General features: G+C 38.1%; 1 protein-coding gene across 1 annotated transcript; it reads right to left on the bottom strand.

Moving 5' to 3' along the window:
- Positions 1-1,116: 1,116 nt before the first annotated feature.
- On the bottom strand, positions 1,117-27,796 carry LOC146919166 (uncharacterized). The gene is made up of 5 exons (XM_085710610.1): positions 27,774-27,796; positions 27,298-27,437; positions 15,005-15,031; positions 1,480-1,607; positions 1,117-1,134 (listed from the first exon to the last, which is right to left on the bottom strand). The coding sequence occupies exons 1-5, from the start codon at positions 27,794-27,796 to the stop codon at positions 1,117-1,119; spliced, it is 336 nt and encodes a 111-aa protein (XP_085566736.1).

Below are 27,796 nucleotides of genomic sequence, written 5' to 3'. Positions count from 1 at the left end.
GAGCAATTATAGCTTTTCCAAGTGTTGTATAAAAACTCCATATTACATTCTATCTCTCCCTCTGTAAAAAATTTCTCCTCTTCTTCAAATCTTCTTTTTTGGTAACAAACAAAGAGTGAAACAAAGTGAGTGTGTGCAAGAGTAAAAGCGATTGATTTTGCCCTGACATAAAATAAATTCGTAGACGAGAGAGAATGACTGATTAAGAGGGAATTAAATTGAAAGTTATTAAAGATAAATGATGAAAAGTTAGCTCGATATGTATCATGCATGTTGTGATTTGGTGGCTGGTTTATATTAATTTTTATATTCTCAAGATCTTAATCCGCTACAAAAAAATTGCTTATTCAAAATTTATATTTGTTCTTTACTTAACTATGATTAATTTTGATTAATCTTATGTGGTGTAGTAAGTTTTTGGCCTTCACCTAAATGTTAACGGAAGGTCGTACACAGAATATCGGTAATGCGGGTCACCAGATAATTGGAGATCACGCGGTTCATGGAGTTTAGGATTTAGTGGACACGTTATAGTTTAGAAATTGAACTATCAACTTACACCAACGTTAGAGATTGTACTTGTTTTGTTAATATAAAGAAGCTAACTAATGTGCATCCTTTATAATAAAAATGGAAACAAATTGTTTAAAAATATTAGAGTAGTGTAATTGTTAGTTTCATTTGTGATTATAAAATTAGCATTTTATATATAATTGTTTCAATTAATGGTAATTAATTTTTTTTCCCTGTTGGATGATGATTTTTTTCCTCATATTGTTGTTTCTTTATTTTCTGTTTTGAATAAAATTACGTTGTTGTAAATTTTAATAGGGGTATGTATAATGTTGTATATGATTGGTAGTCATTGTGGTTCGGTTGACATTGTTGATATCACTTTTCTATTGATGTCTCTACATGGTAGACAGTCAACATGGTTTTGATGACCTTCTCTGCACCAACTCTATTGAACACCCGCATGGTAGAAGAAAAACAGCTAGAAACAAAGAAGTTGAAAGCTTTTTTTAGCAGTTTCTCTTCTACCATAAAGACATTGCCAACAGTTAGCACCAACTAAAGAACCATCAACTATGGGAAAATATAGCCTTGACAACCTGATTAGAAGCAACCGCCCAACTGCCAAAATCAAAAGACAATTGATTTTGTATAAGCAATAGAAACAAACAATAAATAAAAGGCAAGACCTATATTTTGGTATGCAATATGAATTGATTTCTCAGTTATTCCGGAAGGAAAAAAAAACATAATTGATAAAAGAAATAAGCAAATGCTAAGGTGGAGTGCTAGATCAATCTCATAGAATGGGAAAATATAAAATAAAAATGAAACAAGAGAAAAGAAAGAAGAGACCAAAAAGAAAAAAATGTAGCAAACTTCAATAGCAGATCATGCAAGCAGCAGACTAAATAGGACCAAATCCTTAAGACAACAGATGAGAATGAGTAAGGAGATTTCACATACCAAAACTGCCTCAATCTCCTCATTGGTCACAGGAGTTTTTTTGGGTTGAAGAGATGCCTTCCCTCCCAATGAAGTTGAAGCATTTGAACTTGAGAAGAAAGGGAGATTGGTGTGAGTTGCTGAAGACCCTGCAATGAAAATTTTAAAAGTAAAATAATAATGTTCCCTAAGACAGAAGTAAAATAGGTTTGTTCTACCGCACTGTTTTACATTTTGGGACTACTGATTTAAACAAGTGTCATTCAACGTTATTGTGATGCCTCAGTATTGTTCGCGTGTAGAGAACACCTTTTGGTATTCAAGATCTATAGAGCCTAGATACTTAATACGACACGAGTATGATATGGAAATTCTCAAAACCTAAAGATATGATACAAGATATGTTGATACTAAAATGGATAACTTTATAAAGAAACAAGACAAATCAAACAACTTGGGAAGTCCACCACTATCATCAATATATACATCTTCACTAATGTTCCAAAAGTCACAACCACTCTCTTTTCTGATATCCTCAAAGAATGAACAATTGAATATATATTGAATTCCAATCCAACACATAATATGATAAAGAACAAGTTTAACAAAAATATTTAAGACAAGTTTTGGAATTGGATCCCAAAGTATCAAAGCTGTATCCTGATCATATAAATATAAATCAATAATGTATTTCACAAACTCTTTAAATAAATAGGATACTCCTTGGACAAGTTGATAAATGTTTAAAAGTGATATATTTCATATAGGAGTGTAGGCATTTTAGTGACTTGTTTTGCAAGATTCTCTATGGAAAACTCCAATTATTGTGTAAATATGTCATTTATGCTTTTGAGCCTTATTCTACCCTTTTTGTGCAGGAAAATACAAGCAAGGATCAAGAAACGTCAAAGTTCAATGTCATACGCTATTAGCGTGTTCTACGCTATTAGCGTGATGAAGAAATGCCCAAGGTCAGAGAGATACGCCATTAGCGTACCTGGGGCGTAGGATCTGGAGCACTCTTGAAGAGTACGCTAATAGCGTATTCTGAGCTATTAGCGTACAAGCTCCCGAGAGCTACGCCATAGGCGCACCTGGAGCGTGGCTGTCATGAAGAAACACGCTATTAGCGTGGATTACGCTATAAGCGTAGAAGCTCCAGAGGACCACGCTATTAGCGTAGCTGAAGCGTAGAAGCAGGGCAAGGCCAACGTGGCACAAGCCCATTGGCCAGATTATAGGCCGACATACCACGCTATTAGCGTAATCTGCGCTATTAGCGTAGGTACAAAAACACAGGCACATATAAATAGCATTCTTACCTCTCTTTTAGGTCATTCACTATTCCATTGAAACATTTTATACATTTCTAGAGAGAGGTTAGAGCTATTTCATAGAGAGAAACACAAAGCAAGTGATTAAGGAGTAGATTCAACCCTAGATTCATTGAGACATCAAGGATCTTGGCATGGAATCTTCATCTTTCCTTCATTCCTTGCATTAGTTTACATGTCTATGTGTAACTATCACCTTCTTTGTAGTATTGAGGTAACAACCAAGCTATTATGTAATCTTTTGATCTTTTAATATATAAGGTTCTAGCTTAATGATTCAATATTGTTGTTATTCTTGCTTTTAATGCTTTCAAAGAGATTCAAGATGATTTGGACACAAACTCTTGAATCTAGAACTAGAATAACAATCTATCTTATGTTATATCACTCTTGACAAGTTTGTAAACCTTTGATAATTACTTTTAATCAAGATTTTAATGCTTTCGGATACTTAATCAGGCTGGACACGGTCGATTAAGTTATCCGATCGACTTTGTTATCGTTTAAGGGATTTGGACACGAATGTTTAAACGCTAACTTGGAAATAACGATGTCGCTTTGGACACGAAGGATGTTGTAGAAATGATTGTAATAATATTGGTTATAAAGCTAGAGTCTGTTAATCGATCGAGAGATTGCTGCTGTTATGCTTGCTCGTTATCTTATACCGCAAGCGAAATAGTTCGATCTCCTCTCGTTTTTACTTTTATGTCATCGGTGGATATAGTGTTACAAACAAACAAATTATATCCAAACCCTTAATGTGAACTATTGTGAAAATGCTTATAATTAACGTAACTCCCTGTGGAAACGATCCTATATATACTCACGTGTACATAGTTATATGACATGTAGGAAAAACTTACATCAAAATGGCGCCGTTGCCGGGGAGTAACGGAAATTTATTATAAGTATGGAAACAATTTTGTCATGTTAAGTCAATTTTGCACAAAATTCTTTCATGCATATACATATACACATATATCATTCATTATTTTTTATGCTAACCACCTGGTATAGTCTTGGTGAACTTTGTTTATGCGAGGTACCGTTGCTAACGAAGACCTACAATTTGATCCTGAGATTGAGAAAACTGCTAGGTTACTTAGAGCTCAAGCAAAGGAAGCTAAGAGATTAGCCAGGCTGGCTCAGCCGGAATCTTTACTTTTTATTCCTTCTCCGTCAGGTTCGGTGCATACTATATCACTTGGTGATTCTTCACATTCTTCTGCACATTCATCTCCGAAGAGTGAACCAGAAGTAGTCATGGCTCAGGAAGAAGATAATGATGCTCTACCTATGTGGGTTAGTCCGAGGAGGCTAGCTAATCTTGGCAATCGTAATGCCAAATCAATTGAGCTGAAGTCGGGGTTGATAAACTTGATAACTCATAACCAGTTTACCGGTATGGATCATGAGGATCCATATAGACATTTAACCAATTTCTATGTTATCGCCGGTACACTTGGTAAGAAGGAAGATGAGGAAGAGGATGTGTTTGTGCAATTGTTTCCTCATTCTTTGATCGGGAAGGCTAAGGAGTGGTATATTGATCAACCAACTTCTTTGATGGAAAATTGGGGTGAGCTAGAGAAAGCATTTCAAGAAAGGTTCTTTCCGGAGGATAGGCATCTTGAGGCTAAAACTTCAATTACAACTTTTGCTCAAGGCCAAAGTGATTCTCTTTGTGAAGCTTGGGAGCGCTATAAATCATTGCTAAGGAATTGTCCAAAGCATGGTTTTGATAGCCAAATGCAACTATATCTTTTTCGTCAAGGGCTTCAAGACATGTCCAAGACGATGCTAGATGCAAGTGCTGGAGGTTCTATTGCTATGAAAAATCCAGCTGATGCTGTCAAAATCATTAACCAAATGGCTCTCAACACAAGAAAATCTTCTCACAACCGGAATCCTCAACAAAGGAAAGCCGGTATCCTTGAACTAGAAGCAAATGATGCGGTCTTAGCTCAAAATAAGCTTCTCACTCAACAAATAGAAGTTATGCAAAAGGAGATGAGAGCTATGCCAAAACAAATTCTTGAATCTCTCAAGCAAGAAGGAGGAACCGCTCAAGTCAATACTTGTGGACTTTGTACGGGGGATCATCCCACCGGCTTGAAGGTGAGAAAAACACAAGAAGGGGGGTTGAATTGTGTTTTAGAAAAATTCTTCGTTTCTCCTAAAAACTGAACACACTGATCAGAAGCTAAGTGAGACAGCTTCTGAAGTGATAATCAGAATCTAAATGCAGCGGAATAAAACAGAGAGAGAGAAGAAGAACGACACAAAGCAATTATACTGGTTCCTTCCACAATCCGGAAGTAGTCCAGTCCCCCTTGCACTTCCAAGGAGATTTCACTATGAGTAATATCTGATTACAAATGCTCAAGCACACAAGCAAGAGACTTCCAATGCTCAAGCACACAAGCAAGAGACTTCCTTTGCTCAAGAACACAATCAAGAGACTTCCTGCTCAAGCACAACTGCAAGAGACTTCCTAACTAAACAAAATTACACAGAAAATTGTTTAAGGTTGAACACTTGATATACAATCAGAGGTGCTCACAATACAAATCAGATACAGACTCAATGGACTTAAGAATTTCTAAGATATGACTTTGAGACACAGAAATTCTAAGTGAATGCAGAACAATTTCAGCAGAGGTTTGGTACTTGTGAAAATCTTGTGAGTCTTTCGTTCAGCGTTCTTGCATTACCAATTCTCTAGGTCTTCACTCCTTTATATAGAGGTGTGAAAGAGACGTTGTGAAATTGCCAGCACACCAAAGAGTCGTTGTTGAAGCTTGATCTTTCACCAATGATCTTTTGCCTGATTTGGTTGTTGTCCTATGAAGAACAAATTTGAAATCCATTCCTTATCCAAAGGAACATCTATGCAGGCGAGACCGTATTCTGGAGCTGTTTTCTTGTCTTGAAGTGCAGACACAAAACAGAGTAGTGGAGAACGTGGTTGTACAATTCGTACAAAGTACAATGTCAACGCTTTCGTCCAAATTGCAAACACATGCCTTCAAACACCTTTGAAATGACCGTTGCAAACTCCACTAATCCTTTGTTTGTGTTTTCGAATCCAATAGACAGCTTTTGCATTGATAATTCTTCAATTCTTGATTCTTTGCAAATCCAGTTGATATTCAGCTTCTGGTGAAATGGCTTCTGATGAAGCAGCTTCTGATGATGCAGCTTCTGATGAGATGACTTCTGCAGCTTCTGATGATGCAGCTTCTGATGATGTGACTTCTGGACCTCTTGTCTTCAGGAGCACTATTCTTCAGGAGCAGCTTACTTCAGGAGCGCTATTTCTTCAGGAGCAGCTTGACTTCAGGAGCGCTTTTTCTTCAGGAGCAAGTTGCCTTCAGAAGCGTCCAAGCTTCAAATTTTTGTTGTTTCCATAGCTCTTTATTTGCTCATTCAGAACCAATGATGATGTAACTTTATAATTATGGTCCTGTACACTTGAACAAATATTAGCTAATCCAATTTACAATTTTTAATACCTTGTTATCATCAAAACTCTTTAAGGTTTATTGTTAAACATATTTTGTTCCAACAATCTCCCCCTTTTTGATGATGACAAACAAAAGTATTTAAAATTGATCAATTGTTGTTAATCTAATTAACAAGTTGACTTTGGGGTTCTGAGGTTTGTAAGCTCAGAATCTGAGGTTTGTAAGCTCAAACTCCCCCTGAGTCTGACAGTCTTTAAGGTGAGGTTTGTAAGCTCCCCCTAAGTTCTATCCAGGTTAATTAAATTCATTTTGCGCAATAATTATTATCAGAGCTTAAAAGCAAAATTGAATCATTGAAAGAATTTACTTATAGATAAGAAGAATGGTTCAATTAACTTTACTTGAATTTTGATACTCCTTCGTTCATTAAGCTTATACCAATAAGGTAAAAAGATAGAAGTTTTTCAAAAATTTCAAATGCCATTAATGGGGCTCAGAGCCTTTAAATACTTGTCACATATACTCCCCCTTTTGTCATTATCAAAAAAAAATTAAAATAAATCTAAGCACAAAAGACAAAAAGATATGAGAAAAAACTCAAACGAGAGAGAGTATACTAAGCAATGAACTAAATAAATCAGAGCAAAAAATCATGTATATTCAATTGTCAGAAGCAGCTAAACAGTCAGAATCAGTAAGCATTCAGAAGCAAAAGAAATAAGACAAGATGATTTCAGAAGCAAGGACTAAGAAAATAAAACAAACAACAAACAAAGAAAAACACAAGGGTGTGCAACTAAGGGTTGGTTTGTTGTTGTTTCTTCATCTCTTCCATTTCTTCAATCTTCTTCTTCAACAATTCTTCAAGTTGTTGTTGCCTCTGAAGAAGAGCTTGTTCCCTTTCTTTAGCTTCTTGCTGCTGCTGTGCCATCTGTTTCTTCAGAAGCTTACACAGCCTTGCTTCTCTGGTCAAGTAATCCGTTTCAAAGAAGAAAGGCTGGTTTGCCAGAAGCAGTGTAGAACTTCTTACTCTAAGACTCTGATTCAGATTTTCCATTAGCCTTCTGACTGAAGCTTGCTTGACTCTGATGCATTTAGCCTTGATTTCTTCAATAAGCTCAGCTGCCCTGTTCTGAAGTGATGCCCAGGAGTCTTCATATGCACCTGTGAGATCAATTGTCCTTCTTTGATCCACCAGATTGTGCATCTGACTCAAGATTGTCAGAAGCTCAGAATTGATATATCCAGATTCCAGGATGTTTGTGGGTGGATGTTCAAGGATTTCAAGATCAGAATCACTGATTTCTAAGTCTTGAATAGGGTTAGGAACTGGAATGGTAAGGTGTGTTTGTGTGTTAGAAGATGAGGGCTGGTCAGAATCAATGTGTGTGGTGGAGGTTGAGGCTTGAACATTGACTAGAGAGATGTCAACATCCATGGGAGTTGGTTCAGGAGAGTGTTCAGGTAAAGGTTGAAATTCAGTTTCAGATGGTGGTTGTTGTGGTGAAGTTGTTGTTTGAGTGTTGAGTTGGGGGTCAGTGATGGCTATTGGTGATTGTGGGGGTGTTGTGGGTTTATGTGGTTCAGGTGTTTGTTGATGAGGGTTTTCTGAAACAACATTTTCAGAAGCAGCTGCTTCTGGAGTTGTTTCAGAGGCTTTTTCTGAGGTGGACTCAACATTTTCAGGAGGAATCATGTTGAGAGGTTGAATGTTAAGAGGTTGAGGGTGAAGGCGAAAAATAGTGTCAATGACTCTTTCTCTCTGCTCAGCCAGTTCAGCCAACTTCTCAATAATTATGTGACCAACTGGTTCATAAGTAGTTGACTGAGAGGGCTTATCGTTGGTTTTGGATGATGTTGATTGGCTTTTTACTGGTTTTCGAAATAGTTTAGCTAAGGGTATATCATCATCAGAATCATCAGAATCTGATAATGATGCGGATGCGGAATCTGAAGATATATTAATTACCTTTTCTGGTTCAGGATCAGAATCCTCTTTAGCAGATTCACTGGACACCTGCAACAGTTGCTTGGCTTCTGAAACTACAGACTCTCGTAGCTCAGCAGCAATTTCCAGAACCTTTTCAGCGGCTGCTTTCTTCTCTTGTAACTCTTTTAACTTCAAATCAGAAGCAGCTTGAGCTCTTAAGGTGATATGAGGAAAATCCTTGGTTCTCCTCAAGGCTGGCTTTCTCTTCCTCTTTGGTATAGCAGGTTGATCAAGAGAAATGTCAACACCCATGATCATCCTGGAGTCCATGTCTTCAATGGCTTCTTCAATAGAAGGTACTGATGAACTTCCAATTTTGAGCTTGTCAGCAGCAACTTTTTTAGTAGGTTGTTCAACCTCTAGATATTGCTCTGCAGTCATCTTCCTTTTTGACTTTCTGCCTCTGGCTCGTGGTAGAGCACCACCATACATTTCCTCTGGAATATCTTCCAATCTGATTCTCTCATTGGTTGCCTCAAAATGTTCCTTGATATAGTACATCTGCACTTCAATGGGATCCTTCTTGCAGATAGGTGGAAAGTCCTTCATAAGATCAGACTTAACAAATGATTCACTTAAATCAGTTTGAAGTTTGGTGACTTCACTGACTAGCTTCATATTCAAGAGAGTATGAGCATTAATGAATTTTCCAGTTTTTGTGTCAAGTAGCTGATCTGTGAAGCCTTGAGATTGACTGAGACTGTCCAAGATACCTCCTTGATAGAATATCTCTGAGAGGAGTCTTCCATAAGGAACCAAGGGTTTATCCAGTAGCTGACTCTGTTTCAAACACTCTACCAAGTACTTGAACATGTATTTGGGCACATTCACCTTTTCCTTCTTGATGAAGTGCTGGAGAAGGACCTTCTGAGCTAGATTTGGCTTCACACAGTCACCACTTGGAAACAGGGTCTCATTCTGAATCTTCAGAAGCATCTTGGTTTCCATGCTCAATTCAGCATATTTCTTCTCCTTCTCAGAATTGTAAATCACCAAGTTGGCTTGCTTTTTCCAAATGCGTTTTTCAGCAGCATCTGAAAGATCAATTCCAGAGTAGTATCCAGAGGCTGCAGCCTTGAGAACATACTCTATGTGCCATTGTGCAATTCTTATTGGAATACCACAGATGCTGGACCTGATTTCATCTTCAACAAATGGCGCAAGACCCATTTCTTCTCTTGTTTTCCCTTCTAATTCAGGATACATTAGCACCATTTGACTTTCCTCAGATAAGGATGCCGCTTTGTTGTAAAATTTTGCTCTTACCCAGAAGTGTCTAACCAGAGCTTCATATGTTGGTCCATTCAACATTCTGAAATAATCCATGAGTCCTTGCTCTTCATAGTAGCTTCTGATAGAACACCCATGAAAATTCAGAGAATCAAAGTCCACTGGATTCTCTATCTGAACTTGCAAATCCCATTCTTCCAATTTCATGCTTCTTCCTCTGTAGTCATATTCAGGGACCATTCTTGAAGTAGATACTGAAACTTTTCGTTGCGAGCTTGATGATGCCATTTGATGATTGACGAAGATTTGAAGAAGATGAAGATTTTTAGGGTTCTAAGGTTGAGAGAATGCGCTTACTTCGCAAACGGTTTGAGAGCAAATGTGTTTGTTGTGAGTGAGTAGTGTGTGAATTGACAAAGTGTTAAAAGTAAAACGATTGCAATTCAAAAGAGACAAACAAACATAACATTAATGACAAAATTGGGGGCGCGTGAAAAGTACTTTCATAGCTATTAAATCATCATTGCCCTTTTAGTTATACACCAACACATACAGGCCACGTAAGAAGTTCACAGAGTAACTACCAAGTTAGTGGGCCAGAAGTTACTTTAAAAAGTAACTCCTAACGTTTCCACTAATCCAACTATTCAGAAGCAACAAATCCAGCTTCTGGACTTCAGATGCTGATGTCATCATCAGAAGCGAGTTTTCCTCAGAACCTCAATAAAGAGCTTCTGATGGACTACTGCTTCTGAACTAACTTCAGAACCTAAAATCCTATTCAGGAGCAAGCAAACATTTAATCAGACACGAAGTGCATGTTCAAATTTTTCTTTATAAAATCAAATCTTTCAACAGATAAAGGCTTAGTAAATATATCAGCCCATTGATTTTCAGTATCAATGAATTGTATATCTAAAATTCCTTTTTGAACATAATCTCTGATAAAATGGTGTTTGATTTCAATGTGCTTAGCTCTTGAATGCAAAATTGGATTTTTAGACAAACAAATAGCAGCAGTATTATCACAATAAATGGGAATACTGTTAGCAGTTATCTGATAATCTTCCAACTGATGTTTCATCCAAAGTAGTTGTGTACAACAACTTGCAGCTGAAATGTATTCTGCTTCTGCTGTAGACATAGCAATAGTTGTTTGTCTTTTGCTAGCCCAGGATATAAGATTATCACCCAGAAATTGACAATTGCCACTGGTTGATTTTCTTTCAATCCTATCACCAGCATAATCAGCATCACAGAATCCAATTAGCTTATAATCTAAGGATTTCCTATAAAGGAGTCCAAGATTAGTTGTTCCCTTCAAATACCTGAAGATTCTCTTGACAGCAGTCATATGAGATTCTCTAGGATCTGATTGGAATCTTGCACACAAGCATACACTGAATAAAATATCTGGCCTAGATGCAGTGAGGTATAACAAAGAACCAATCATACCTCTATACAGCTTCTGATCTACTTTAGCTCCTTCATCTTCTTTGCTCAGGTTGCACGTAGGATGCATTGGAGTGTTCATCACTTTACAATCTTCAAGTTTGAACTTCTTCAGAAGCTCCTTTGTGTACTTTGATTGATGAACATAGACTCCATCTTTGCATTGATTGATTTGAATGCCAAGGAAGAACTTCAGCTCTCCCATCATGCTCATTTCAAATTCATCCTGCATTAACTCAGAAAATTCCTTGCAAAGAGATGCATTAGTAGAACCAAATATTATATCATCAACATATATTTGCACAACAAGAATATCTTTCCCAAGGGTCCTTCTGAAGAGTGTAGTGTCAACCTGTCCTCTCTTAAAATCATTTTTGATTAAGAAATTACTTAGTCTATCATACCAAGCTCTGGGAGCTTGTTTCAAGCCATATAGTGATTTCTTCAATTTAAAAACATGGTCAGGATATTTAATATCCTCAAATCCAGGAGGTTGCTTAACATACACTTCTTCTTCTATGACACCATTGAGAAATGCACTCTTGACATCCATCTGATATAATATTATGCCATGATTAACTGCATAGGAAAGAAGTAACCTGATTGCTTCCAATCTTGCAACTGGAGCAAACGTTTCAGTGTAATCAATGCCTTCTTGTTGACTATACCCTTGTGCAACAAGTCTGGCTTTGTTTCTTGTTACTTCACCTTGCTCATTCAGCTTGTTTCTGAATACCCATTTTGTTCCAATAATGTTCTTGTGCTGAGGTTTGGGTACCAGATCCCACACATCATTTCTTTGAAATTGATTCAACTCTTCTTGCATAGCTAGGATCCATCCATCATCTGAGAGTGCTTCATCAACTGTTGTAGGTTCAATCATTGAGATTAGTCCAATCATTGACTCTTCTTGTCTGAAATGTGATCTTGTTCTTCTTGGACTATCTTTGTTTCCAATGATTAGCTCCTCAGGATGTGAAGACTTGTGTTTGAATGTGTTTCTGGGAGGATCTTCTTGATGTGAGCCATCTTGTGCTTCATCAGAAGCAGTTTCATCTTGCGCTTCTGATGTGGGTTCAGCTTCTGGACTATCTTCAGACTCAGCTATCTGATCAGGTTCTGGAGTAGCTTCAGGAACCTGTATCTCTGCAAAACTTTCACCCTGCTTTGAAGTTTTATCTTCAAGCTCCTTGTCATCAAATTTAACGTGCATAGATTCTTCAACACAGAGTGTTTCTGAATTATACACTCTGTATGCCTTTGACCTTTCAGAGTAACCTAAAAAGATTCCTCTTTGGGCCTTGGCATCAAATTTCTTTAGGTAGAGCTTGTTGTTCAGAATGTAACAAGTACATCCAAATTGATGAAAGTAAGAGATATTGAGTTTTCTTCCTTTAAAGAGTTCATATGCTGTTTTCTCCAAAATAGGTCTAATATAGATCCTGTTTTGAACATAGCATGCTGTATTCACTGCTTCTGCCCAAAAATGTTTTGGTAAATTGTTTTCATGAATCATGGTTCTGGCCATTTCTTGTAAAGTTCTATTCTTTCTCTCTACAACTCCATTTTGTTGTGGTGTTCTAGGAGAAGAGAATTCATGGAAAATTCCATGTTTTTCACAAAAAGCTTCAAATGGCTCATTTTCAAATTCTCCACCATGATCATTTCTGACTTTCAAAATTTTTGATTCTTTTTCAGATTGAATTTGAGTGCAGAAGCTACTGAATACATCACACGCAACATCTTTACTCTTTATGAATTTCACCCAAGTCCATCTGCTGTAATCATCAACAATGACTAATCCATATCTACTTCCATATAAGGATGCAGTACTCACTAGTCCAAATAAATCAATATGGAGTAATTCTAAAGGTCTTGAGGTTGAGACAATGTCTTTGGTTTTAAAAGATGATTTCACAATTTTCCCTCTCTGACATGCACCACAAAGTGCATCTGAATGATAGTCAATGTCTGGTAGCCCTTTCACAAGTTGTAACTTACTAAGCTTAGAGATTAACCTCCAGTTAGCATGTCCTAACCTTCTGTGCCACATCCATTTCTTATCATTCACTGATAGTAGGCAAATCACCTTCTGATCAGCCAGTTCAGAAAAATTGATTTTATAGACATTGTCAACTCTCTTTCCCCTGAACACAATGGATTTGTCTTTCTTGTTGATTACTGTACAGTTGGGTTTTTCAAAAAGCACATCATAACCATTATCACAAAATTGACTTATGCTCAAAAGGTTATGTTCAAGACCATCTACCAACCATACATTATTAATTGAGGTAGAGGAATTACCAATAGTTCCTGTACCTATGATCCTGCCTGACTGGTTGCCTCCAAATTTCACATTTCCTCCCTCTTTCATTGTTAGGCTGAGGAACATGGACTTGTCTCCTGTCATGTGTCTTGAGCAACCGCTGTCTAGGTACCATGATCTTTGCTTTGGCACTGCTCTTAGACATACCTGCATCATTGACATTTTTAGATTTAGGTACCCATTGTTCTATGGGTCCTGGAAGGTTAGTACTTAAGGCTTTACTCTTCACTTCTTGTACCTTGTGCTGTGAGTTGGGTTGCTTCTGATTAACCATCACCTTAGGTTTTGGTACTTCAGAAGCAGTAACTGTCTTCTTCTGAAACTTAGACTTCAGAACCCCAGATTTTGGTTTCACCAGACTCTGAGGAATAGGTTCTGATCTTTTCAGGATCCTAACCTTTGAAGTTTTGGAATCAGATTTGATCATAGCCTTTGACTTAGAGTTCTTTGGCTTTGAAGTAATCTTAGCCTTAAAACTGGAAGCTTCAGGTTCTGATTGAACAACAGTTTCCAACTCAGCCCCTTCTGGTACAAAGAATGTTTTCAGACCTTCCTTGATGCATTCACAACAAGACTTTAGATTGGTTTTCTCCAGTTTCACTTCTGGAAAACCAATTCCTCTGCCATTGTTCTTGTAAATGCTATAAATCATAGAAGCCACTCTGCTTCTGTCAATGCCAGATATAATAAAATCTTCAAGAGCAATTTCATGGTTACTTAAAGGTTTTTCATTACACTTTTCTTGTAGCTTCTGACATAAGAACCTGAGCTGATCTTCATATGTTTTACACATGAAGTCAAAGCCCCTCAGTCCTTGTTCAGAAGCTTTCAGATCCAATAAAGTTGATTTTTGCTGTTGTACCAAATCAGCATATTTTTCTTTTAAATCCTTCAACTCATTGGTTCTTACTTCAAAATGTGTAAGAAGTTCTTTAAGTGACTCAACAAGTTCATCTCTGGGAATTTTGGAATATACCTCATTTTCATCTTCTGAGTCTGAATCTGATCCAGCTTCTGAAGTTGCTGTTGCTACCAACCCAACAGCTACCTTTGCATCTTCATCAGCTTCCTCTTTATCAGATCCAGATTCACTACCCAAATCATCCCAGGTTGCCATTAAACTCTGCTTAATCTGCTTCTTGAATTTGCTTGGTTTGAATGTAGACCTCTTTGACTTGTCCTTTGACTTTTCTTTTTGAAGATCAGGGCATTCAGCAATGAAGTGACCTGGCTTCTTACAGTTGAAGCATCCCTTCTGATCTTCTTTCCTTGAGCTTCTGGAGTTACCCCTTCTGGAGAGAAACTTTCTGTTCTTCTTGGCCAGATATTGAAGTCTGTTTGAGAGCATGGCCATTTCTGCAGCATCTGGTTCAGAATCTGAACTTGACTGTTCTTCCTCTTCAGATTCAACCACTTTGAGAGCTTTTGATGACTTGCCTTTGGATGGAAGAGCTATTGATTTACTCTTCTTAGTAGACTCATGTTCATTAAGACTTAACTCATGAACTTTGAGAGAACTAACAAGATCTTCGACACTTAAAGTGTTTAAATCTTTAGCTTCCTCAATGGCAGTCACTTTTGGTCTCCATCTGGCAGGTAAGCTTCTGAGTATCTTGCTTACATGATCAGAAGCAACATAGCTCTTCTTTAGAATTTGTAGACCAGAAACTAAGGTTTGAAACCTTGAGTACATCTCCTCAATAGTTTCATCATCCTTCATTTTGAATAACTCATACTGATGTACAAGCAGGAGAGCCTTTGCTTCTTTGACCTTCTTGCTCCCTTCATAATTTGAACAGAGAGAAGCAAACATAGCTTTAGCAGTGGATTTGTCACTCATCTTCATGTATTCTGCTTTGGGTATGGCAGTGACAAGAGCTCCTCTGATAATATGATGCTTCTTGTAAAGTTTCCTCAGTTCTGGAGTATGTTTCTTTCTATCCACAGCAGCTCCTTCTTCATCAAGGACTAAACCACCAACGCCGTCTTCCAGAATATCCCACAATTCTTCATCTAGGCTCATGATGTAACTGTAAAAATTGGTCTTCCACCAAGAGAACTCTTCAGCATCTCCATTGAACTTTGGAACTTTTCCAACACTTGTTTTCTTACTATCACTATAATCATGTGAGACATTTTTATAGCTAGTATCACCATCAGGAGGAGGAGTAGTCATGTTTTTCTCAGATCTTTGACTGTTGCACGGTTAAGTGATACACAACAGACCAAGGCTCTAGATACCAATTGAAGGTGAGAAAAACACAAGAAGGGGGGTTGAATTGTGTTTTAGAAAAATTCTTCGTTTCTCCTAAAAACTGAACACACTGATCAGAAGCTAAGTGAGACAGCTTCTGAAGTGATAATCAGAATCTAAATGCAGCGGAATAAAACAGAGAGAGAGAAGAAGAACGACACAAAGCAATTATACTGGTTCCTTCCACAATCCGGAAGTAGTCCAGTCCCCCTTGCACTTCCAAGGAGATTTCACTATGAGTAATATCTGATTACAAATGCTCAAGCACACAAGCAAGAGACTTCCAATGCTCAAGCACACAAGCAAGAGACTTCCTTTGCTCAAGAACACAATCAAGAGACTTCCTGCTCAAGCACAACTGCAAGAGACTTCCTAACTAAACAAAATTACACAGAAAATTGTTTAAGGTTGAACACTTGATATACAATCAGAGGTGCTCACAATACAAATCAGATACAGACTCAATGGACTTAAGAATTTCTAAGATATGACTTTGAGACACAGAAATTCTAAGTGAATGCAGAACAATTTCAGCAGAGGTTTGGTACTTGTGAAAATCTTGTGAGTCTTTCGTTCAGCGTTCTTGCATTACCAATTCTCTAGGTCTTCACTCCTTTATATAGAGGTGTGAAAGAGACGTTGTGAAATTGCCAGCACACCAAAGAGTCGTTGTTGAAGCTTGATCTTTCACCAATGATCTTTTGCCTGATTTGGTTGTTGTCCTATGAAGAACAAATTTGAAATCCATTCCTTATCCAAAGGAACATCTATGCAGGCGAGACCGTATTCTGGAGCTGTTTTCTTGTCTTGAAGTGCAGACACAAAACAGAGTAGTGGAGAACGTGGTTGTACAATTCGTACAAAGTACAATGTCAACGCTTTCGTCCAAATTGCAAACACATGCCTTCAAACACCTTTGAAATGACCGTTGCAAACTCCACTAATCCTTTGTTTGTGTTTTCGAATCCAATAGACAGCTTTTGCATTGATAATTCTTCAATTCTTGATTCTTTGCAAATCCAGTTGATATTCAGCTTCTGGTGAAATGGCTTCTGATGAAGCAGCTTCTGATGATGCAGCTTCTGATGAGATGACTTCTGCAGCTTCTGATGATGCAGCTTCTGATGATGTGACTTCTGGACCTCTTGTCTTCAGGAGCACTATTCTTCAGGAGCAGCTTACTTCAGGAGCGCTATTTCTTCAGGAGCAGCTTGACTTCAGGAGCGCTTTTTCTTCAGGAGCAAGTTGCCTTCAGAAGCGTCCAAGCTTCAAATTTTTGTTGTTTCCATAGCTCTTTATTTGCTCATTCAGAACCAATGATGATGTAACTTTATAATTATGGTCCTGTACACTTGAACAAATATTAGCTAATCCAATTTACAATTTTTAATACCTTGTTATCATCAAAACTCTTTAAGGTTTATTGTTAAACATATTTTGTTCCAACACGGCTATTGTCCCGAACCCGGTTCTTTTGAAGAGGAAGAGGTCAACTATGTGGGAAACCAACAAAGGCCTAACCAACCACAACAAGCCGGAACCTCACAACAATCCCAAAATCCGGGTACTTCCAATTTTCAAGGAAGATATCCGGCCACTCAAAACTTTCAGAGACCATGGAGAGCACCTTACAACAATAACTACCAATATCCGCAATCAAACTTCTACCAACAACCTTTCCCTCAATTCCAACAACCTTTCAATAATCAATACCAATTTCCACCACCAAATAACCCCCAACAACCTAATAATTCCCAAAGCACCGAGGAGGTCTTGAAGCAATTCATGCAAATGTCCATGTCTAACCAGAAAAATACCGACGCGTCCATCAAAGGCCTTGGGACACAAGTTGGTCAGTTAGCACAACAAATGGCTCAATGTCCTCCGCAAGTGGGAACTTTCACCGCAAACACTCAACCAAATCCTAAGGAGCATCACAAAGCATAGCAGTCAAAAGCTATAGCTACAAGGAGTGGTAGAGTAGTAGGTAAAGGTGTAGGTGTAGATATTGTTGTTGAAGAGAAGGATGATGAAGTTGTCATTGAGGAGGATAAAGAGAAGTTCGAGGAGGATGTTGTAGAGATAGAGAAGGAAGTGTATATAAAGAATAAAGAAGAATTAGTTGAAAAAGAAAAAAATCAAAAAAGAGATCTAGTGGAACAAGGGGAGATGGAGAGGAAGAATAAAGATGTGGGGAAAGATAAAGGGAAGAAACAAGAAGTTGAGAAGCAAGTGGTGGCTCAACGCTTACCATACCCACATGCTCCATCGAAGAAAAACAAAGAGCGGCAATACGCAAGGTTTCTTGAACTCTTCAAGAAGTTGCAAATTGATATACCATTCTCAGAAGCCTTGGAGCAAATGCCGGTCTATGCGAAGTTCATGAAAGATATCCTTTCCAAGAAAAGAAGAGTCAACGATGAAGAGACGATCCAAATTGATGCCAATTGTAGTGCTATTATTCAAAGAACGATGCCTAAGAAAGAGCAAGATCCGGGAAGAGTCACTCTACCGGTAGCTATTGGCACAACACATGTAGGTAAAGCACTACTTGATCTTGGATCAAGCATCAATCTCATGCCTTTGTCCGTTGCCAAAAGAGTTGGTGACCTTTGTATAAAGCGGACTAGGATGATGTTGCAATTGGCCGACAAATCCTTTGCAAAACCACTAGGTATGGCCGAAGATGTTCTTGTAAAAGTGGAAAAATTTATTTTTCCGGCTGACTTTGTGGTTATGGATGTCGAAGAAGATGAGGATGTGCCTATCTTAATGGGAAGGAATTTCATGCAAACGGCTCGGATGATGATTGATCTTGATGATAATATCATGAAGGTCAGGGTAAATGATGAAGAGGTTACCTTCAACATCCGAGAAGCTTTAAAGTACTCAAAAGACAAGGGTGCGTGTTTCAAAATGGATGCAACCGAAGAAGTCATCTTAACTACTCGGAAGCAATTGCACAAGAGAACACCCCTTGAGAGTGCTTTGGTGGACACACTCAATGCTATTGATGAAGATGAAGCAAGAGACATTGAAGAGTGTTTGAAGGAGCTAGATTCCTTGAAGGAGATTCTTCCTAATCAAGCCATACTTGAAGATTTGAAAGAAGAATCCAAGGAAGAAGCAAAAGTTGATGACACCAAGGTAGAATTAAATGTTTTACCATCTAATTTGAAATATGTTTTTCTTGAGAAAGATGGTACAAAACCGGTGATCATTAGTAGCTCCTTGTCCATCGATGAAGAAACAAAGTTGGTAGAGGTCCTCAAGGCCAACAAGGAAGCGATAGGGTGGAAATTATCCGACTTGAAAGGGATAAGTCCATCTTATTGTATGCACAAGATTATGATGGAAGAAAACTTCAAGCCGGTAGCACAACCACAACGGAGGAATGACGGTAGCACAAAATTATCCGAAGAAAACTTCAAGGAGGAATGACGGTGATCACTAATGATAAAGATGAGTTGATCCCAACTAGAACCGTCACCGGATGGAGAATGTGTATAGATTATAGAAGACTCAATCAAGCAACAAGGAAGGATCACTTCCCCTTGCCCTTCATGGATCAAATGCTTGAAAGACTCTCCGGTCAATCCTTTTATTGCTTCCTAGATGGTTACTCCGGTTACAATCAAATCGCCATGAACCCAGATGATCACGAGAAGACGGCTTTCACTTGTCCCTTTGGTATTTTTGCTTATCGAAGAATGCCATTTGGCTTATGTAGTGCACCCGCAAATTTTCAACGGTGTGTTCAAGCAATCTTCTCCAAATTTATTGGTAAATGCATGGAGGTGTTCATGGATGATTTCTCAGTTTTCGGTTCTTCATTTGATATGTGTTTGAATAGTTTGGATACCGTGCTGAAGCGGTGTATTGAAACTAGCTTGGTGCTCAATTGGGAGAAATGTCACTTCATGGTTACCGAGGGTATTGTCCTTGGTCATAAGATTTCTGCTAAGGGTGTTGAGGTAGACCAAGCAAAGGTCGATGTTATTGGAAAGCTTCCACCACCGGTGAATGTCAAAGGTGTTCGGAGTTTTCTTGGTCATGCCGGGTTCTACCGGAGGTTCATCAAAGACTTCTCAAAGATCGCAAAGCCTATGAGCAACTTGCTCAACAAAGATAAGTCTTTTGTTTTTGATAATGAATGTCTTGATGCATTTGAATCTTTAAAAGAAAAGTTGACCACCGCACCAATAATCATTGCTCCTAATTGGGACTTAAATTTTGAATTAATGTGTGATGCAAGTGATTATGCTGTTGGTGCGGTATTGGGTCAACGTAAGGACAAATTATTTCATGCTATTCACTATGCAAGTAAGGTTTTAAATGAGGCACAAATCAATTATGCCACAACTGAAAAAGAGTTACTTGCAATAGTTTATGCAATGGAGAAATTTCGTTCTTACTTTGTAGGTTCCAAAATTGTTGTTTATACTGACCATGCAGCTATCAAGTATCTCCTTACTAAGTCCGACTCAAAGCCAAGGCTCATCCGTTGGATGTTGTTTCTTCAAGAGTTTGACTTAGAGATCAAAGATAAGAAAGGCACGGAGAATCTTGTAGCTGATCACCTTTCAAGGTTGACAAACAATGAGGTAACCAAGAATGAACCGGAAGTTCGTGAAGAATTTCCAGATGAACGGTTGCTAGCAATCAATGTGAGACCGTGGTTTGCCGACATGGTGAACTACAAAGCAACCGGGTTCATTTCGGAAGATTTTGAATGGCAACAACGCAAGAAGTTCCTTCATGATGCTAACCACTTTGTGTGGGATGAGCCTTATTTGTTCAAAATTGGAGCGGACAATCTCTGGCGTAGGTGTGTGGATGATGAAGAGGCAAAGAAGATCCTATGGCAATGTCATAATTCGCCCTATGGAGGTCACTTCAACGGGGAGAGAACAGCCGCAAAGGTACTTCAATCCGGGTTCTATTGGCCAACTCTATTCAAAGATGCCAATACACATTGCAAGCATTGTGATGAATGCCAAAGAACCGGATCAATGTCAAAAAGAAATGAGATGCCTCTACAACTCATCCTTGAAGTGGAAGTGTTTGATTGTTGGGGTATAGATTTTGTTGGCCCTTTTCCTTCATCATATTCAAATGAGTACATCTTGGTAGCTGTTGATTATGTTTCAAAGTGGGTGGAAGCCGTGGCATCGCCTAAAGCCGATAGCAAGACGGTAGTGAAGTTCCTAAAAAAGAATATTTTCACCCGGTTTGGTACACCTAGAGTTCTCATTAGTGATGGAGGGTCACACTTTTGCAATGCACAACTTGCCAAGGCCCTAGATCATTATGGAGTCAAGCACAAAGTAGCATCACCGTATCATCCGCAAACGAATGGACAAGCCGAAGTTTCCAACCGGGAGGTCAAACGAATACTTGAGAAGACGGTCTCTACATCTCGGAAGGATTGGTCGGCTAAACTTGATGAAGCTTTGTGGGCATATAGGACTGCATACAAGTCTCCTATAGGCCTCACTCCTTTCCAAATGGTCTATGGCAAATCTTGTCACTTACCGGTCGAGCTCGAACATAAAGCATTTTGGGCATTGAAGTTCCTAAACTTTGATCAAGAGAAGGCCGGTGAAAGAAGAAAAATTCAAATGCATGAGCTTGAAGAATTGAGAAATCAAGCTTATGAATCTTCAAAGCTCTACAAAGAAAGGACCAAGAAGTATCATGCAAGAAGATCATTCTGAGACAATTCATGCCGGGGCAAATGGTGTTACTTTTCAATTCAAGACTAAGACTGTTTCCGGGCAAATTGAAGTCTAAATGGTCCGGACCTTTCTTGGTTAAAGAGGTCAAACCATATGGAGCTGTTGAGCTTGAGGATCCAGTCACAAAAGCCAACTGGACTGTGAATGGGCAGAGACTTAAGCCCTACTTCGGTGGTGAAATTGATCGGTGTTTGACGACGATTTCACTAATCGAGCCATGATTTCTTCAAAATGCGTCAAGCTAAGGACGTAAAACAAGCTCTTGCTGGGAGGCACACCCAGTTTTGTAAGTATTTTTATGTTTATTGCATATAGTAGTAGTACATAAGCATTTAAAAGCAGAAATGAAAAACTTTGAAAAACTGATCCTGAAGCTTCACGCTATTAGCGTATTTTTCGCTATTAGCGTGGGAGCTCCAGAGAGCCACGCTAATAGCGTGAGTTTGGCGTGGGAGAAAAAAAATTTGGTGGGCCCAGGGGATTAACTCCCCTTAACTTCCCACAACCCCCCATTCACTCCCTTTTTACGGTTTCTTTTCCCCTCTTCTCACTCTCAACTCACAAACTTCTTCTCTCACACACACATAACCCTAACTCACAAACCCATTTTCATTGTTTCAATTCAAGTCAAATACAACACTTTGCATTGCATTTCTGCTTGAATTTGCATCATTCTAACAGGTTTGTTTTCCTTTTCTCCTTTGCTTTAATTGAATTGAAAATATCATGCTTTTAGCAATTTTAGAAATGGTTAGGTTAGGGTTAGATATTTGCTTTGTGAATAGAGATTGTTCTTCATTGATTATAGTTTGGAAAGGAACAAGAATCATAACCCACATGCAACAAACATTCATCTTTTGATTTTGACCCATTTTGTAAAAATTGAAAAATAAGGGTTTTGAATGATTTGTGTGCCAATGTTGTGATTCTGATTCCTTTTCAAGATTATATTGTGTTTTAGAGACATAGGATGAAACCTAGGGTTGAAAATTGCTGGTTTGTGCTGTGAAATTGCAGGAACAAGAATTTTGAAAATTTGAAAATTGCAGGTACGAAGAAATACGCTAATAGCGAAATTTACGCTAATAGCGAAATTTTTCCAGAAAATTTCACTATTAGTGTGGCTGGCGCTAATAGCGTAGTTCTTCATACTTGCCCAGATTTTCAAAATTTTTGATGTTTTTAAATGACCAATTCTAGTTTGTGCTAATATTTTCTATGCAATATGTTGGTTTTTCCTGGTTTTGTTGCAGATGGCACCGAAAAATGTTGAAAAAACTACCGGGACCAAACGTCCAAGAGGCAAATCTGCCTCCACCTCAGCCCCACCAGTCAACCCTAACCGTTTTCCCACCACTGCCCACTCTGCCAGGTTTAAAAAGATGGCACAGTACAAAACCTGGCATGAGAGAACGTTTGACATTCAACCAGGTGGTGAATTCTCTGATTTGCTCCACATTTTCACTGGTCGCAAGTGGACCAAACTCCTTGTTCCCAGTACTGAAATTAACACTGATCTAATCAAGGAGTTCTATTGTAATGCTGTCCCTGATGCCTCACCAACCACCCTTGCTGATACTTTCTCTTGGACTTCTTATGTCCGAGGGAAGCAAATCCCATTTGATAGGGATTCCATTAATGATTTCCTTGACAATGCATTAAACCTTGAGCCTTCACCTGATCCCACTATGCCCACTTTATGTACTTATGCTAAGAGAAATGCTCAGGGGAACTGGAAGTTTGACCAAATTAAGCGGGATATCATGAACAAGGGTAGGTGCTTTGTAAAGAATGATAAGGGAGAGGTTAGACATGCTCTCACAAAGGAGATGACTGCTAAGGCACACTTAGTATTCCAGTTTCTTGTCCACAATGCCCTTCCTAGAGCCCATACATCTGATGCCCCAAAAGCCATTCTGCCACTCATCTGGTGCATTATGAAAGAAGTGCCTGTTGATATTGCTCGCATCATAGCCAATGAGATGAAAGCTGTGGCTTTGAAGGTTGCCACAGGTGCTAAGAAGGTTGCTTTGTTCTACCCGGGACTTATCATGGGATTGCTGAAGGCCTATGGAGTGCCCATTTCTGGACCCTTTGATGAAGACATTGAGGGGACCATTACTGACACTTCTATCCGTACCTGGGTGAAAGCAGAGAATAGGGCAGCTCAATACCATTTCTCTGATGATGAGGCTGGCCCATCTGAGGGCACTGGTTCTTTTGATTTTTCAGGTTTGCAGACCTTTATGCTGGAGCAGCAGATGCATAACCAGTACGTGAGGGACCAGAATAGCTTCTTAATGGATCAGAATGAGGCAATTTGGAGGAGCAACATGGGCATACACCAGGACCTCTACAATGCTCACATGTATCCGGGAAATGCTGATTACCCGGTAATGACACCTGACCAGTACCAGAGCTATGTTCATTGGCCTGAGGGCAGGCCAAGTCCTTATGTGGGGGTGGCAGATGCTGTGGATGATGAGGCTACTCCGGATGATGATGGAGTTGATGGTGATGATGTGTACCAGGATCTTGACATGGATGATGCTGGAGAGGATGATCAGTGATATCTTGGGTTTTTAGTGATGTTTTTCTTTTTGCTTTCAAACTCTAGGTTTTTTATTTCATGTTGGAACATTTGTTTATTTGGTTGTATTTTGTACTCTTCAAGCACTGTGGTTTTTAGTGCTTGATTTGTTACTTTGTTACTTTATATTTGGTTTAATAACTTAGCTTTTTGGTTTTTAACTTATGCTTTGGATGAAATTTTTGTTTACATCTTGCTTGTGTCTCTCAAAAGAAAATTGCTCATGAACAATAAATTTTAAAGTGCTCCATGGAGCCATGTTTGAGCAAAAGCAGGTGAGTGATAATGATATTACTTGTGAGAAAGCGTAAGGCCAAGGTATTGGTTTCCTGTTATTCTAGGTTTTTAATAAGAATTTGAAACTTGTACTTTGCACAAAATATATATCATTTAAGTCTTTTCATAAACATAAATATCTTTGAACCACTTAGTACTTAACATAAATGTGAGGTAGCTTCAATCTGTTGTATATATGCTGGAGACCGATAATCACCGTCTAACTTGTTTTAGTTATGTTAAATCTGATAATTATTTTGAATTGTTTGAAAGCATGGAAAGGATCAAGGCACTTTTTGAATTGAGAGTAACCTACTTGACCACATAAAGCCTACCTGTGAGAAGAGCGAGTATCTGATACCCCAATCTGAGCCTAATGAATCAAGTCCTCAAACATGAACTGTCAATATTCATAAGCACAATGCTTAGTGAATTTGTCTGAAATTTTTCATAAATCCAGTTCATGCTTGTCTCTGAAAGGACTTTGATATTTTTTTTAATTTTGTTGAACCCTTAACCTTTTTGTACTTTGTCCCTTGCCTTAGGATAGGGGAACATTCAATTAGAGTTTTGTTGTATTCAAGTTGGGGAGAAAAAGGAGGCATTATATGTCAAGTTTCTAGTGAAGTTGTAAAATAACCTGACAACATTGAATCAAAGAAAAAATTGTACATTTGAAAAAGAAAAGAAAAGAAAAAGATAGAGAAAAATCAAAAATAGAATAAGTTGTCAAGGTTATAAGTTTGATTGTTAATCACCAAAGGTTGTAAATTTTGGTAGGGAAGTATATGGATTTCAAGTTGTAATACAAAAAAATGTTCCTCTTTGATAGGCTTTCTGATCAATTGCCCCACATATGACATTTCTTTTGTAGCCCGGCCAAGTTATAACCCTTGCAAGACCTTTTGATCCATGCTTTTATGCTTTTTGAGACGATATTTGGATGGACACCTAACTTAAATAGGATGTTAGCATGATTGTTGGATGTGTGTTCATTACCTCACTTATTGTTATCATATCATTGTATTTACTTTTAAAGAAGTGTGTTAGGTGTGGTTCATAGATAGATATGTTTATATTTTGAAGTTTATGATGTATAGTTTGTGCTTAGGACATTTTTCGCATTCTTAGTTTGAATCTAGAGTAGCGGAGGAATTCATGCTTGTCCACGCGATCTTATTTGAATCACCATTTGTTTATTTTTGTTTTGAATTGTTTGACACCATGTTGAAAACCTTGTCCAAAGCCTTGTTAGTTTCCTTTTCAATTGATTTGTTTGAGGACAAACAAAAAGCCAAGTTGGGGAGAGTTTGATAAGTGTTTAAAAGTGATATATTTCATATAGGAGTTTAGGCATTTTAGTGACTTGTTTTGCAAGATTCTCTATGGAAAACTCCAATTATTGTGTAAATATGTCATTTATGCTTTTGAGCCTTATTCTACCCTTTTTGTGCAGGAAAATACAAGCAAGGATCAAGAAACGTCAAAGTTCAATGTCATACGCTATTAGCGTGTCCTACGCTATTAGCGTGATGAAGAAATGCCCAAGGTCAGAGAGATACGCCATTAGCGTACCGGGGCGTAGGATCTGGAGCACTCTTGAAGAGTACGCTAATAGCGTATTCTGAGCTATTAGCGTACAAGCTCCCGAGAGCTACGCCATAGGCGCACCTGGAGCGTGGCTGTCATGAAGAAACACGCTATTAGTGTGGATTACGCTATAAGCGTAGAAGCTCCAGAGGACCACGCTATTAGCGTAGCTGAAGCGTAGAAGCAGGGCAAGGCCAACGTGGCACAAGCCCATTGGCCAGATTATAGGCCGACATACCACGCTATTAGCGTAATCTACGCTATTAGCGTAGGTACAAAAACACAGGCACATATAAATAGCATTCTTACCTCTCTTTAGGTCATTCACTATTCCATTGAAACATTTTATACATTTCTAGAGAGAGGTTAGAGCTATTTCATAGAGAGAAACACAAAGCAAGTGATTAAGGAGTAGATTCAACCCTAGATTCATTGAGACATCAAGGATCTTGGCATGGAATCTTCATCTTTCCTTCATTCCTTGCATTAGTTTACATGTCTATGTGTAACTATCACCTTCTTTGTAGTATTGAGGTAACAACCAAGCTATTATGTAATCTTTTGATCTTTTAATATATAAGGTTCTAGCTTAATGATTCAATATTGTTGTTATTCTTGCTTTTAATGCTTTCAAAGAGATTCAAGATGATTTGGACACAAACTCTTGAATCTAGAACTAGAATAACAATCTATCTTATGTTATATCACTCTTGACAAGTTTGTAAACCTTTGATAATTACTTTTAATCAAGATTTTAATGCTTTCGGATACTTAATCAGGCTGGACACGGTCGATTAAGTTATCCGATCGACTTTGTTATCGTTTAAGGGATTTGGACACGAATGTTTAAACGCTAACTTGGAAATAACGATGTCGCTTTGGACACGAAGGATGTTGTAGAAATGATTGTAATAATATTGGTTATAAAGCTAGAGTCTGTTAATCGATCGAGAGATTGCTGCTGTTATGCTTGCTCATTATCTTATACCGCAAGCGAAATAGTTCGATCTCCTCTCGTTTTTACTTTTATGTCATCGGTGGATATAGTGTTACAAACAAACAAATTATATCCAAACCCTTAATGTGAACTATTGTGAAAATGCTTATAATTAACGTAACTCCCTGTGGAAACGATCCTATATATACTCACGTGTACATAGTTATATGACATGTAGGAAAAACTTACATCACAAGTATATTTTTATAGGAAAATATTTGTGAATTACTCCTAGTTAGAAGAACTCTAGACCTGAACTCTTTCAAGGTCTCTCGACTCACCAACCGAACTTAAATATGTATCTAAGCATATCAATAGTTTGCACAGGCACAACAAAGATAATCTAGCTTCATAGTTTATTATAATAACATTGATTAAAACCAAAATGGACTATGTTTAATTTGCGGAATCACTTGAAGTTGAAATTTTATCTGGTGTTTGGGAAAGCGATGTGGTATTTAAATGAAAAAAAGTATGATGTGAAAATATTGCTAAACAAATATACGAAAATTTGAAGAGAAACAACAAGATTAAGATTGTATTATAATGAATCGATGAAAATGAGTGAAAGGGAAAGAGGAGGAATGAATACCGGGGGGATTGGGATGTCTGTTGGGGAATTTGATGCGAGGAATTCTTTTCAAAGCTTGAGTTGAGCAGTTCCACCCAAGGGTCTCATGTCCAAACCACCATATATACAAGGGAAAGTTACTCTTCCTACATTTGAAATTGCTAAAAAACGTATCCAACTGTAGTTAAGGTGGGCAGTTAAGGTGCATTTGTTTATTTGCATCCTTTGTACTCTTTTTCCCCCTTTGCAGGCTTTGTGCTTCTTGTGCTAGCCTTGCTAAATAATATTAGTCGTTTCAAAAAAAAAAATGTAGTTAACTACAGTTCGGCTTTTCCAGTGGTAGTTAATCACTGTTGGACACTTTTTAAAGCGGTCTAATCACTTTTTAAGTCGATTATAGCTGACTTAAAAAGTCATTGAACCACTGATTGTAGTTAACTACAGTTGGGTACGTTTTTTTTAGCAATTTCAAATGTGGGAAGAGTAACTTTCTATACAAGGACTCTTTGGGTCTCGTCAT

This window comes from Medicago sativa, chromosome 5 (genome assembly GCF_051527215.1).
Source record: "Medicago sativa cultivar Bolivia chromosome 5, Bolivia_mono, whole genome shotgun sequence".
Lineage (NCBI taxonomy): Eukaryota > Viridiplantae > Streptophyta > Magnoliopsida > Fabales > Fabaceae > Medicago > Medicago sativa.
Note: the sequence above shows the minus strand (reverse complement) of the source record. Positions and strands in the feature narration are given on the sequence as shown.

Excerpts from the sequence above, each read along its gene's own strand:
- LOC146919166 (XM_085710610.1), bottom strand. The coding sequence starts at position 27,796 with ATGACGAGACCCAAAGAGTCCTT. Across the intron at positions 15,032-27,297 it reads CAGACATCCCAATCCCCCCG|GTCAAAGAAGCAAAGGCTCT; the intron begins GTATTCATTCCT and ends GGGAGCAAGAAG. Across the intron at positions 1,608-15,004 it reads AAGCAAAGGCTCTCCTGCTT|GGTCTTCAGCAACTCACACC; the intron begins GTACATCAGTAT and ends TTTTCATTGCAG.